Source organism: Colletotrichum fioriniae, assembly GCF_027942845.1.
Source record: "Colletotrichum fioriniae strain IMI 355084 chromosome Unknown scaffold_12, whole genome shotgun sequence".
NCBI lineage: Eukaryota > Fungi > Ascomycota > Sordariomycetes > Glomerellales > Glomerellaceae > Colletotrichum > Colletotrichum fioriniae.
In genome coordinates, this window is record NW_027076848.1 from 330,667 (window position 1) to 345,157 (window position 14,491).

The 14,491-nt window shown below is 54.1% G+C and overlaps 4 protein-coding genes across 4 annotated transcripts; 3 read left to right on the forward strand and 1 right to left on the reverse strand.

The window, feature by feature from the left end:
* Positions 1-2,579: 2,579 nt before the first annotated feature.
* Positions 2,580-3,824, forward strand: N0V96_009291 (uncharacterized protein; the record flags this gene model as incomplete). Its single annotated transcript, XM_053195923.1, has 1 exon — positions 2,580-3,824. One exon carries the CDS (start codon positions 2,580-2,582, stop codon positions 3,822-3,824), a length of 1,245 nt encoding a protein of 414 aa, XP_053046656.1.
* Positions 3,825-4,160: 336 nt separating this feature from the next.
* Positions 4,161-5,405, reverse strand: N0V96_009292 (uncharacterized protein; the record flags this gene model as incomplete). Its single annotated transcript, XM_053195924.1, has 1 exon — positions 4,161-5,405. One exon carries the CDS (start codon positions 5,403-5,405, stop codon positions 4,161-4,163), a length of 1,245 nt encoding a protein of 414 aa, XP_053046657.1.
* A 3,813-nt stretch (positions 5,406-9,218) lies between these two features.
* On the forward strand, positions 9,219-10,775 carry N0V96_009293 (uncharacterized protein; the record flags this gene model as incomplete). Its single annotated transcript, XM_053195925.2, has 1 exon — positions 9,219-10,775. The coding sequence occupies one exon, from the start codon at positions 9,219-9,221 to the stop codon at positions 10,773-10,775; it is 1,557 nt and encodes a 518-aa protein (XP_053046658.2).
* Positions 10,776-11,969: 1,194 nt separating this feature from the next.
* N0V96_009294 (uncharacterized protein) lies at positions 11,970-14,340 on the forward strand (the record flags this gene model as incomplete). Its single annotated transcript, XM_053195926.1, has 3 exons — positions 11,970-12,806; positions 12,864-14,159; positions 14,218-14,340. 3 exons carry the CDS (start codon positions 11,970-11,972, stop codon positions 14,338-14,340), a joined length of 2,256 nt encoding a protein of 751 aa, XP_053046659.1.
* Positions 14,341-14,491: the final 151 nt, after the last annotated feature.

Genomic DNA, 14,491 nt, shown 5'->3' on the forward strand with positions numbered 1-14,491 from the left:
AACTACAACTGCAGGGCCTGACCGGTCTTGATGTTACGGATAGTACATCCTGCAATCCTTCAAAAGACTGTTGTGCTGGAATCTGCATCGGCTTTCCTAGTCTTGGTTCACCAGCTTAGGTTCGCACGCGAGGTATACCTTGACAACAAGTCTAGAGCACTCATTCCAGAAATCACGCACTTTGTGCCATCCACAATGACCAGAGCGAGATATTGGGCCTCTAAAATGGCCTCTACCGTGCAGCTGGGTAGATCCAGCCACTCTGCGCCGCCAGGCTGGTATCACGTTGATCCCGTATCACTGCCGCCCACCAACCCCTCGATGGCACCAACGATGATACCAAAATGCCTCTCTATCCCGGTTCTGGCCGCCCACAGATCGCTCGTCCCATGCACGTCAGATTCGCCAGTCAACCACTCTCGTTCGTCTTAACCTCAGACCCCCCATTCGCTCCGCTGACCCCACGTCCATCTTGCATCCACTCCCGCCTCCCGCCCGCCTATTGAGCCCCAGCCGCCCTCGGTCCCTGCGACTCATACGCTGCATTTGTGCTACCTTTTCAGCTTGTTTTTCGTCCTCCGGGTTCGGCTAGTGAGGCCAGGCTGGTTTTGTCTGTGATAAGCTGTGCGTATCATGCCTTCGAACTGGGCCTAGCAGAGATGGAGGACAACGAACGGTGAGTACTTGGCCCGAAAAGATCCGGCTGGACGGATAATACAATGCAGTCCTTGTATGGGAGCAACCAGGTATTTGCCCAGACCAGGTTGTATCAACACGTGGTAGATATCACGCCCGGAAGGCTGTTCAACCAGCCCGCTGGTGACAACAAACACGTTGAACCCGTCAACCAACGCTCGACCTTTTAGTCCTTTGAGGCAATCCTGCCGGATTCCCATTAATGCCGTCTACTAATGGGCCACTGGGATTAGGGCTGCATATGCCATCGTGGCTTAATCTGCGCTCCCGACACTAGTGCGCAGGCATAAGCCTAGTTGACGGCCCCGTTGTCAGCATGTTGTGTGACTGTTTGTTGTCATTCCCATTTGAGGCGTCTGGCCGCTTCGTTGCCTTGCGGCCATTTCCGGTGTTGTTTGGGCACATTTCAGCTATGGTTATACGGCCCAGCTGATTTGCCAGCTTCTTGTCGTCTTAAACGGCCATGCCTTTCCTCTTCTTGGCTAGGCATTACCATGTTCCTGGTCTGTGAGAGATCCGAGTGTCTCTCTTGAGACGTCTGGTTGTTTCTTGCTCTTGACATGATGTTGAATCCTCGGTAACTTGTGTTAAACAAATGGATCAGGCCATTAGTGTGTCCTGTTTTTCTTGTTCTTGTGCTTTCCATACACAAGCCTCAAAAATAGATGTGATAGATCTACGTAGTTATGAGAGTACAAAGATGAAGGCGGGATCTTTCATGCAGAGAAGCTTCCTCGATGCAACTAATGATGGTGGTAAGACCCTTTCTTGTCATTGTCTTCGCTGTATTCTTTCCATCGGTCTCAGATGTCGGTTCAATACCGGCTAGAGGGTGTTTCCAAACCAAATGACCAGCCAGTCCCGTCTACTCGACTAGGCAAGGAGTGCTCATGGCTCCTCATTGCTGGTTGCGCTGGAATGATCCCGGCCATCTTCTGGGTGCTGCGGTACGTTGTAAGTTCTTGATGCTTGCATGATTTATAGGTATCGACATCCAGAAGACTGCGTGTACTCATGGCTGCTGGAGTACCAGATTCCCGAAAGATTGCTTGTTGACGGGAAATTTAACTTAATTGCGTCCTCCATGTGCCAGTACCTGAGGGACTGACATCATGTGGCCGAATTCTCGGTTAAACGTTTGCTTTCATTCTTAATCTAATTAAAAGGGTGCAATGATTTCCTTACACCAACGAGAGCAACGCGTAGACGCGTAGAGAAAAAGGACTCGAGTCCCGATAGCTGATTTATGAAGTAGACTGCGTCAAGATATGGGAAATATCAGTGGACTTTCCGTAGTACACCGGAGCCGAGACCGTCTGCGGGGCCGTGTCGGAACATCAACCGCCGGCCCGGAGATCCGCGCAACATCAACTCCTTCTACCGCCAATGCCATTTCGTCCCTCCAGTGGAGCTCATAAATAGAACAGCGAAATTTGAACTTTGAATAGTCTACGAACAACTCAGTGTGCAGACGCATCGCTTCAAGGTGGGAATTGAGCGCTTTTGCGCAAGTTGAAACGAAACACATCAGCGCCTAATAGCGGGACCCGCCGGCCGATCATCGAGGGATGCTGAGAGGGCCGCAGAGGTGCGCAAAACAAGCTGGAAGCCTTCCATGCTCTTTCCCCGCGCCGGATGCCGGTCGCTCGGCCGGGATCTGTTCCTCCGAGGTGCCCTTGCGACTACATCAGCAACACCCAAAGTCTCTTGAACCCATTCTTAGAATGACAAAGAACCTCATTCCGGACCTCCAACTAAGACGGTCCCATCATCAACCAGGATTTGTTCTCCAAAGATCACACACACACACACACACACACACACACACACACACACACACACACACAGCACGAATGACCTGCACCACATCCCCCAAAGGCGCAATGCTCTCCCCCCGCGCCGCAAAAACCGCATCGGCCCTCCACCGGCCATGGCGCTTCGCCCCCGTCCAGACCTACTCGGCCTCCACCAACCCCTCGGGGCTCATCTCGTTCGGCAGCGCAAGCAACGCCCTCATGCAGCCCGCCGTCGCCGCCTTTGCGGGCACGGTCCCGCTCACGCCCGACGTCTTTGGATACAGCTACAGCACCGCGGGCGGCGCCCGTCTCCGCGCCGCAATGGCGGCTCATTTGAACGTGACGTTCAGTCCCTATGCTCCGTTGGACGCGGAGCATGTAAGAGTCGCGGCGGGGGCGACGGCCGTGCAGTGTATCCTTGCGTTTGCGCTTGCATCGCCGGGAGAAGGGGTGCTGGTGCCGAGGCCGGTGTATGGGCGGTTTGAGCTCGATTTCGGGAATGAGATGGGAGTGGAGGTTGTGTATGCCGATACCACGCCCGAGACGTGTTTCCTGCCGGATGTGGTGGTTGAGGAGATGGAGGCTGCAGTAAGGAGGGAGAAGGCGAGGGGTGTGAGGGTGAGAGCGGTGATGATTGTGAATCCGAGTAATCCGCTGGGACGGTGCTATCCGCGCGAGACGCTTGTGGCGATTATGCGGTTCTGTGGAAGGCACAAGATTCATCTTGTTAGCGACGAGGTGTATGGGCTGTCCGTGTTTAGGTCGTCCGATGAGTTGCCCGGGTTCACGTCTGTGCTGTCTATCGACCCGGCAGGCATCATTGACCCGGACTTGGTACACGTGGAGTACGGCCTGGCCAAGGACTTTGCGTCGTCGGGACTGCGGCTGGGCGCGCTGGTGTCGAGGAATGCGGCGCTGCACGAGGTGTTTTCGAGTGTGGTGAGATTTCATAGTCCTGCTGGGCCGTCTGTCGCGATTGCGGCTGCCATGTTTGAGGATCGGGTGTGGCATGATGAGTTTATTGCCAGTTCGAGGCGGGCTATCGTGGGCGCGTATGAGTTTGTCACGGGGAGGCTGAGGGAGATGGGGGTTGGGTTTGTGGAGGCGAATGCTGGGTTGTTTGTGTATATTGACCTGTCGCCGTGGTTGCCGCCGCCGGAAGAGGGGGAGGGATACGAGTCGGATCGAGAGAGGGAGTTTGCGCTGGCGGAGAGGTTTGTTGAGAGGGGTGTGTTTTTGCATCCGGGGGAGGAGCATTGTCTTGCGCCAGGGTGGTTTCGGTTGGTGTATACGCAGGAGGAGGAAATCGTGGCCGAGGGGTTGAGAAGGTAAGTTTACGTGGAGAGGCACTTGTGAACTTGGCTAACATGACTACAGAATCGATGGTGCTTTGAGGAGCCTGCCTTGGCGAGTATCAAAGTAGGTATAAGGCAAGCAGCCAGACAATCACGCATCAAGGAGACGATCGGCACATTATCAGGGAAAAACGAATCTATGTCCATGTAAATGGAGGGAGAAAGAAAAAATGTACAGACGCCCCCATAGGAGGGATTAAGAAATTAAGTTTAATTCATGTACACGCTTGAGGGGCCATGACTCTTTGATCTCATCGGCCGTATGCTTCCGTCACGTCTTTAGGTTCTCCTAGACACTTCCATCTCTACTCTCTTAAAAGTGGTAGCGGCGGTTGAAGGTGCGGGGACCGCGAGGGCCACGAGGACCGCCACGAGGGCCACCACGACCGGGGCCGCGGGGACGGCTGCCACCGGCGGAGGTCTGGTTGAAGGTCTCCCACTCGTAGGAGGCGAACATCCAGGGGCCGACACCCTTGTAGTCGTTCATGGCGATGGGGACGGAGGTGTAGTACTCGAAGCTAGCGTTGCTCTTGAGGGAGCCGACCTCGACGGTGCCGTTCCAGTTGACGGTGCCGTTGGCGTTCTCGACGACAAAGGTGGTGAGCTCCTGGTAGCCTTTGGCGGCGGCGGGGAAGAAGCGGCGCTCGGGGAGGAGGCCAAGGCGGATACCCTTGAGCCAGGAGAAGACGAAGAGGGCGGAGGCGGAGGACTCGATGTAGTTCTTGGGGCGACCGACGTAGGGGCTGTCCATGATGAGCCACCAGCCGCCGGTGGTGCTGTCCTGGGCGTTCTTCAGGCCCTCGGCGAGGGTGACGAAGAAGCGGGAGAGGGTGGTGACGCCGGGGTGACCGCGGGGGAGGAGTTCAAGGACCTCGAGGAGGGCGACGGCGTACCAGCCGACGGCACGGGACCAGGTGAGAGGGGAGGCGCCGGTGATCTGGTTGGCCCAGACGGCCTCCATCTTCTCGTCGAAGCCGTGGTAGAGGAGACCGGTGGTGTAGTTGCGGGTGTGCTTGTCAATAACTTCGAACTGGTTGACAATATCGTTCCAGGCGGTGGTGTTATCCTTGTCGAAGAGGGAGGTCCACTTTGCGTAGAAGGTGTCGGCCATGAAGATGCCGTCGAGCCACATTTGGTAGTCGTAGTCGGGGCTGCGGTGGAAGAAGCCGCCCTCGTCGGTACGGGGGTGGCGCTCAACAAGCTGGTCGCGGATGGTTCTGGCGGCGGTCTTGTACTTCTCCTCGCCGGTGCGCTCGTACCACCAGAGGATGTTGTTGCCGATGCGGTACTCGTCCAGGGAGTAGGTGGTGGGCTTCCAGTTCAGGATGCTGCCGTTGGACTGAACGACGAGGTCATCGATACGGCTGCGGTACCAGTCGACGAGAGCGTCATCCTTGGTGAGCTCGATGGCGGCCTCGAAGCCGTCGTAGAGGACGGCCTTGGTGTAGTGGTACGGCTTCTTGTTGTCGATCTCGTGCTTGGTGAACGAGTCGGCAGTCCAAGCGAGGTAAGGGCCGGCGGCCGCCGCGGCGGTCGCGAAGAAGAGGACGGACTTCATTATTGGCTTTGATATGGGGGGTTTTTGCTTTGCTTTGGGGGGGTTCAAAAGAGTGACTATGTCGAGATTCGGGAATCACGACAGGAGAGTGAGAAGCAAGCGGATGAAGGAACCAGATCTGAGTCGCCAAGCTTCCTCAAAAAACGGCTAAGGCTGGGGGGGAAGGGAGCTCTTTTTAATCCAAGATCGGATACAAGCCGGTTCGTCTACGCCTCCATGTTTGCTGGAGAGCACCCGACGGGGGGGAAACAGTGCAGCCGTGTAACGAAGGATCCATCGACGGGGTTCTGGGATGAGTTGGATGAGTCGGGGTGATTAGGGACGACAGTGGGGGGGTTGCGCTTATTGATCATCACCAGAATGATCAGATGGGGACAGCCAAGCAGAGCATGGCGACTGCGAGGACGAGGGGTTTGCAGACTGGAGCAATCAACAGCACTGGGCTTGAGGCCGGGAGATCAGGGAATCAGGGGTTGGGGGAAAAAAGGCAAAGGATTGCCAAGTGGAAGCCAAGGGGAGAGCAGAAAATATCCAGGAACTACGTGTAGAGATCCATCATAGTCATCTTGTTCCTCATCCCGCACCGCCCGTACCATGTCGGACAAATCCACCGCTGTCGAAGAGGAATATGATGTGCTTCTATAACCTGCCCAGCACTCTGCAAAGACAGATACAGCAGCGGCTATCTCGAGGTCGTCGTCAGCATAGTGTGAGTTGTTTATGAGCCAAGTATCGTCGCATCCCACCCCCTCTACGGTTCATCTCCGCCAACTTGGCCCATTCTGGAGAAGAAGTGGATGGGATGTTGGACGGAGGATGGAGAAATAAGGTCCGGATCCAGTGAATGACGAGAACGACGGTTGAGGCTCCCCACGTACGCGTCTTGGCAACGTCTTGGCACGTCTTAAGAAGATTGAAAGACGGCGGGCCTGCGTGCCTGCTTCGCTTCTCAAGGACTACGCCGCTCCGTTGCTAGTCGTGCTAGTATCTGAGTATCCGTAGAGACTAGCTAGAATCCGTAAGAGCAGACCCGTCCGCAATCCTAAGCGGCCCCCGGGAGTTGCAGGGCGCTCACCTTCTCTATCAGTTTAAACTTATGGGTCCGTCGCCGCGAATAAAGGCCAACAAGTATTGGCTTTCTTGGGCTTTGTGACGATTGAGATGACCTTGATCTTTTCTGCTGGGGCCAAGCCCGGGCGGGATGCTCGACACCGCTGACCGTTGGAGGTGGCATGGTTGAAAGGGAATTTGAGGAGCCAAAGACCACAATTGGCACATTTTTTGCGCGTGATGTGGGCACCGTCGGGGGCCCTGGACGTTGCGTTGCCAAGCTGCGTATTCGCTGCACCCCTTCATCTCAAAGCTCGCTCAACGGGATGGCCCCACGTCGGGTGCGACTCTTCAGCCCGCGCTCATTATCGATGTAAGACTGTAAGTTCGGGATGAGTGTTGGTCTTGCATGTTTCTGGCTTGTTTGGTTGGCCTCCCGGGCTGATGATTGATGGATCATGGAGCGCCCAGCCGGACAAACTCCCAATATGAAAAATATTCGAAGAGAGATAGTTGGCGACGCGGTGTGAGCTGTGGACTCTGGCCGAAATTCGCTGCATGGGCATGAGTGAGCCTCCAACGGGTGTCTGTTGACTCTGTAGAACAATCCAACGGTCCAAGAGATCAGCTTTTCTCGGCCGGCTGTAAAGATGCCTGATGTTTGATAACGATTGCGCAATCTTTCCTGGTCAGCCAAGTTCTGTTGTTTCTTTTGAGAATTTCCGCCGAACGATCCAGTGAATAATCAGATAATCACTTGATCTCCCTCCGTACTATGATAAACTTCCTGCGTGTATTTTTTTTTTTTTTTTTTTTTTTTTTTTTTTCGCGCTGTTGACGCCGGCACGATGTTGGATTGATGAAATTGGCCGTAGTATTTTAGCTTCATTGCCAAGACAGTCGCATCGAGGTGTTGAAGTAACCCTGCTGGGGACAGATGTCAGCAGCGATAAATCTGCGACACTTCCGAGCCAAACGTCGGCGCGATGAACCGGATCTCCAGTCCAGGGCAGAAAATAAAAAAACAAAGAGCATGAAAGAGAAACAGCCACCCGCAAGCAAACATGGCTCCCGTGCCGAATGTGACTTTGGCCGGTTGATTCCGAGAGAGCAGACCAAACACAATCTGATCCATCGTGGCTCCAGTCTTCGGAGGCGAGATATGTCATTCAGGGGCATAGGGGCTCGGTGTGTATCCGTACGGATACTGTGTGGTGAGTGTTCTGCGTGGCACGGTGGCAGTGTGATGTAATTCGCTTTCGTTCTGAGTGAACTCACTGCCCAGTGTCAATTTGTATAATCAGACAGAGTGAGGCGTAGTGGCAAAACTTGCGAGTCGCCATCTCCGCCAAGGGACTGAGTGGGTGGCACGGTGGGTTAGTGGTCTTTGCTTTTCCATTCCCTCTTCAGCGAGTCTGATCGGCAGATAAGACGGTCTTGTCTTGAGTCGAGTGTTGGTCACGCTGTCTGTGGGTGAAAGTGAGACTGATTCAGACGATTGAAGATGTTCGTTAGTGCGCAAGCCGACTTCCCACCTGTCAAAGTCAAGAGGACGATGGATTAAGCTCATATGGCGTCAAATAGCCGCCCCCGAGAGTCTGTTTTAACTGAGATAAGTAAGCCGACGGGATCGCTCAAGGATTGCTCGATTGTTGAATTTCCTTAGTTATGCAAAAAGGGCAAAAACGACTGGTTTTGCCGACGATAGAGTTTGAACCCAATTTCCATTGTCGGGGAAGCGTGAACCACCGCGAGAAAGCCACATGTTCATGTGGCTTGACTACCTTATCGCCTTATCCACTGAGGTAGCGAGGGGTGGCTGGTGATTGGGAACCCGAAGATCGCCCGACTCCCATGGAAGTCATCAATGGAAGGTGCGCTACAGCCTGGAGTTGCTCCCGTGCTCCCGGCGGGAGGGCAGGTGATGGCCCAAGCTTCTTGTCAATCTCGAATGTCACTGTGGTCGCCCTTGCCAATTGGACGCAGCTTCCATTGCCAGACTGGAGGCACCAAACTTAAAGATGGTTTACAGCAGCTTTCCGGCGAACAAGCTCCCTAAAAAGGGCAAACTGGAGCAGTCACAAGCCAATCAGCCAGGACAACCCAAGGCAGTCTGCGCCGTTGGTCGCACCTTCCAGCAGTTGTGCGACCTCTCCTACCTAAGGTACTGCACGTCACCTTCCAGAATTCGGATACCATAAGGCAGGAACGACCCAGAACGGGTATCGACACACGGGTACCGACAGGCAACGATCGGATTCGGCAAGGCTGAAGCAGCAGCTCCTGCCCAGCATTTGCAATTAGGTACCTATTGTATCGTACCTAAGGTAGGTAAAAATCTCAAGTGAATAGGCAACCCAAGGTACCTGATCATTTTGAGTTGTGCGAATCTTTCCATTTCGGCCAATTCTTTCCCGCTTCTGACACTTTCGAAAAGCAAGAGTCTTACCTTCGAGTTCCCCGCTTCTGCCTGGATCGTGAAGCTCGCCCCACCTATTCCGATTCATTTGGACTTCAATACTAATAATTACGTCCATCGACCCAACAGACATTGGTATCTTTCGTTCGCGTCTTTGATTCTCTTCCGTTTATTCTCTAAAGAAGAGACTATCCAGCTAATATTGTTGTCGTTGTCAGTCTCATTTTCAAGTTCGAATTCCCCCAAGTTCAACGGATCGGTGCATCAATAACTTGGCGCACTGCTGTCGCCTTCCCACAATGTCACAGCATACACCATCGGCATCAGGGCCGTCAACATCAGTCATGGATGCACCGGCAAACCCTCAGTCCAAATCGCCCTTCAACAAAGTTCCTCTCGAGGTTCTCATTCGCATATCTGATCAATTGTCAACCCCCGACCTGGGAAGCCTTCGTCTGACATGCAGGTCCATAGAGCAGTCCATGTTCAATCTGTTTATGAAGGAGTTCTTTACTCAACGCCAATTCATGCTCACCGAATTCAGCCTACAGACCCTCATCGACATCAGCAAGTCACGGCTGAGTGATTGTCTCGACTATGTCATCATCGGCCTCAACACATTCACACGTCATTACTTTTCCCCAGGAGAGGAAGCCAAGGAAACCCGCTATCGCGAAGCCCAATCCGATCACCACACCCTAGTCAACAGCGGTCAAGACGTTGCTATGCTGACGGAGGCTTTCCAAAACCTCAAGAACCTCAAAACTGTGGGCATTCGTGACTACCACTCCAAGGGAAGGGGGTTTCGGGATGGTTTCGAGGTCAGCTGGGCGAGTTACGGTGCCACCACGCTCCGGCAATATACCGGAGTAGATCTTCTGCGCATACCTATCGAAGAGATGGTCGCCTACACCAACAAAGTCTTCATCACCCTCTTCACCGCGCTTGGCAATGCTGCTGCCCGGCCCAGTGCCTTCGAACTGCTCCGCCACCAGCAAGGCGTGCCCTCTGACGACGCTTACAACCTCTTCACCAAGTACCTCAAGCCCAAGGTCGTCCCCATCCTCGAGGGCCTCGAGACCTTCATATGTGTTGTGAACGTAGCAACTGGCCCCTCACGATTTACGTCACTCACAGGTAGCCCGGGCACTCACCAACGGCGTCGATACGATTATCTCCTGCGTCTCTTCTTGGGTGCCATGCCGAACCTCAAGCATTTACGGTTAAACTTTGCACACCCAGGCCACAACACGGATGCTATTGATGAATTTATCGACTGGCTGGGTACACCTGCCTCCAGTGCTCTTTCTGAACCGGACGACAACCAGCTACCGACGCCTCCAGCTCCGGTGGCATTCCCCCACCTCGAAGAGATTAACTTGGGCTTCGTAGAAGTCGAGCCGAAGCGGCTTCTCAAAGTCGTGCAAAAGCTTGCACCAACACTCAAGAATCTCGAGATGTGGAAGGTCACGCTCCGCACCCGTACAGGAGCTGTTCAAGGGGACTATAACGTGAGAGGCGACATTTCCATTATCAACATGTGGGCTCGATTCCTTCAGAGTCTGCGCAGCATTCCCGATCTCGATCTGAAACACATCATGGTCGGCTGCCCTGCTCAGCGCATGTCTATGATGAGCGCTAGGGTATGGCTCCAAGCCACAGACGGAGTGCCAGACAAGAGTGTGAGCAGACGCGAGTATACAGGCATCGACTGGAGGCATTTTGTGGGAGACTTGGCCAAGCAAATCATGGTGGATATCCCGCCCGAGCGTGAGCGTAACCCGGACTCGGACGAAGAAGATGATGAAGACACGAACGATGACATGGACGATGACATTGACGATGGTATGGACCATGACATGTTGGAAGACGACATGTTGGACGCGATACAAGGTCAGTAATTACATGCTGCAACTCTCTTTAGCTCTTGCGAGGCGCCGTTCTTAGAGTCCTACGGTCTCGTCAACGTGGCAGCTGCTTCCGTGGCCGTGAAATAGGATGGCGGAGCTGGCGAGAGGTGAATACTACATAACGGCTGACGACTTGATACCCGGTCCAGAACAAATGGAGTCAGGAGGCCACTTTCCAGATGAGATTGAGGAGGCGCTGGATGGCCTTGAAGATGCGATAGCCTATGAGCAAGGCTTTTATCCGATTGTGTTTCAGTAGACGATAATATAAGAACACAATTAGGCCCGGGCCGTAACCCTGCCCGACTCCTTCTACGATCAACACTTTTTGGGGCAACCTGTGAAGGAGGGAGTCCAGCGACTGAGTCGAGTATTCGAGTTTTTTAGTCTGGTGATGCTGGCCATGTAATTGTTTCTTGAGTTGTATTCTGGTCGGTGTAGAGCCTAGAGTCGGGATCAAAGGGCCCACCATGTACATATCCAGGCAGCTGGCCCGCTCAAGGAAGTCAATCAAGGTTGGCAAATGGATGGGCATGAAGCAATTTGGATACCTCAGATGGCAAAGTTGAGGTACACTGCAATTTGAAGCCAAGACCTTGCTCCAGGCAGGAGCTCCTCTAAAACTGAAGAGCATCTCCGGAGGGAAACATCGTCAAGTGTCCAGGTACTTTGATTGGCACTGAAAAGTGTTGACCAGCGAGGTACTCCGTTACTCGTGGTGGTACGGCGGAACCTTGATGTTGAAACGGCACGTGAACTCGCGAGGACCTCGAGCAGTCGCGGTGGCTCGTGCGCCAGGCACCAGCGGCGTTGGTGCCTGCAGGACCATGTTGGTTCGTCCAGAAGGAGCTGAAAGCGTGCGGCGCCTTCCACCCAGGTCCCAAGGTCCCAAGGTCCCAAGGTACTAGGTAGGTAGGTGAGGTAACTCCAATTGGCAATGAGCTGACTTGTTTTTCTGATCCAAAGTCCAAGGAGGCACAGCGAAATAAATCATCTCGACTCCCTTTCATCTTTTCGCCTTTCATCTTCACTTTCTTTTCCATCTCAGAGTCTCACTCAACCACCATCAATTGGACTCGGTCACTCAACACGGACCCCCCCTGTCATACTTTTGAAGCTTTGTTTCCCTTACACACTCAAGCTCCCCTGTAAACGTAGGCGCATAACCTCCACATCCCGCCCACAATGTCCGCTCCAAGGCGATCAGGGAGAACAGCTGCAGCAGCTACAAGCGCTGCTCCCACGACCCCTGCGGCCCAGCCATTGGCTGGCACTGTCATCGCCATCAGTGGCACCTTTGACAAGAAGCGGACGGATCTCGAGTCGTGGCTCTCCTCACTCGGTGCCGGCATTGCCAAGTCAATTACCAAGAAGACCACTCATCTTATTACGACACTTGAGGAATTCAAAGCTGTCACCACCAAAGTTGCTTCCGCCCAGAAGAACGGCATCTTCATCGTCACCCTCGATTGGGCCGAGACGTGTGAGTCTCAGGGGTCCAAGGTCGCCGAAAGCGATTTTGAGCCCGGCAAAACCGCAACGACCAAAGCAAAGGCTCCCCCGGCCGCAGCCACAAACGGGTCCACAAAGAAGAATGGAGCTTCAGCGCAGTCCAATAGCTCTCAGCAGAACGACTCGCAGTCGCAGTCTCAAACCAGCACTGCGTCCAAGGCCAGTGCCGCGAGCAAGAAACGCGTCAAGGCAGATGCCCAGTCTGACAATGACAGTGATGCTGATGTCAAACCTGACGCGAAGAAGCAAAAGGCTGCCGCCGGTGCCAAGGGCAAGAAGAAGGCTGCTGGTTCTGCGGCCGCGGCTAACGATGCTGACGACAAGACCGACGTGAAAAAGAAGGCTGCAAGCGGTGACCCCCAGACCGCCTCCAAAGGAATCGTGGTTCCTCTTGATGAGGGCTGCAAGGTGCAGGGAACCGTCTACATTGCACCTGACGGTGTCATCTACGACGCATCTCTGAACCAAACAAACGCCTCGAACAATAACAACAAGTTCTATCGTATTCAGGTATGTACACGCCAATTGATGTTACTAGTCCAAGCCGTCATCTAATCACCCCCGCAGCTTGTCCAAGATGGCAAAACGTTCAAAACATGGACCCGCTGGGGCCGAGTCGGAGAATTCGGCCAGTCTGCTGTTCTCGGCAATGGCAGCCTCGACGATGCGTTGAAGAACTATGACAAGAAGTTCAGAGACAAGAGCGGTATCGCCTGGGCCAAGCGCGCAGACCCTCCCAAACCCGGCAAGTATGCCTTTGTTGAGCGCAGCTACGAGCCAGACTCGGACGACGAAGAAGATGACAACGAGGCGGGGGAGGCCGGCGACGTCAAAAAGGAAGAAGATGACAGTGACGACGACATGGCAGACCCAGTCAAATCATCCCTTCCTCAACCGGTGCAGGACCTGATGGGCCTCATCTTCAACCAGCAGTACTTCCGTGAGGCCATGACCTCCATGAACTACGATGCCAACAAGCTGCCCCTCGGAAAGCTCAGCAAAAATACCATTCTCAGAGGTTTTCAGGTGCTCAAAGACTTGGCCGCTCTTTTCAACGATAGCACGCTTGCCGACTCCGAATACCACATGTCTGTCCCGGCTGCGACTGAGCACTTGTCCAACTCATACTACTCGCTGATTCCCCACGCCTTTGGTCGCAACCGTCCGCCCATCATTGGCTCTGGTGCTATGCTGAAGAAGGAAGTCGACTTGCTCGACAGTTTGTCCGACATGAAGGTCGCAGCGGACCTTATGAAGGTTGATCGCAAGAACACGGACGTTCACCAAGCCGACAGGCAGTACCAGGGTCTTGGAATGGAGGAGATGACTCCCCTTGACCGCAAGAGCACAGAGTTCACCCTTCTTGCCGAGTACCTGAATGGATCCAAGGGCTCTACCCACGGCCACACCTACAAGATTGAGGACATCTTCCGGATTGAACGACAGGGCGAGCTGGAGCGCTTCGAGAAGAGCGAGTTCTCATCCATCAAGTCGGACCGCAGATTGCTGTGGCATGGCTCCCGAGTCACCAACTATGGTGGTATTCTCAGTCAGGGTCTCCGTATCGCCCCTCCCGAGGCTCCCGTGTCGGGCTACATGTTTGGCAAGGGAATTTACCTTGCCGACATGTCGAGCAAGTCAGCAAACTACTGCGCCTCTTATAACTCAGGGGGTCAAGCGTTGCTGCTGCTTTGTGAGGCCGAACTTGGAGACCCGATGCAGAAGCTCACGAACGCGAGCTACAACGCGGGTGATGATGCAAAGGCGGGCGGCATGTGGTCCACTTGGGGTCAGGGTAACACCGGGCCGAGCAAGTGGAAGGATGCCAGCTGTGTCAACCCGGACCTTAAGGGTATCCAAATGGTGAGGACAAGCCGCGCCCTAACTGTAACGCAAAGATCCAGTACTAACGATTTCGCAGCCCGACGTGAGCGTCACGCCAGGCCCCACCAATGTTCCAGGCGCATACCTCATGTACAACGAGTACATTGCTTACGACCTTGCCCAAGTCCGCCTCCGCTACTTGTTCCGCGTCAAGATGTGAGGTAGCGAGTGGAGAGGCTGAAAAGGATCCAACAGCATGGCTTCAAACTGGAAGGTATCAAGACCCTCGCGACAGGGTAGCATATTTGCACGACATTCGACCTAGGTAAGAGGTCTTTACTTTCTATTCGTGATCACTGGCAATTGGCGTT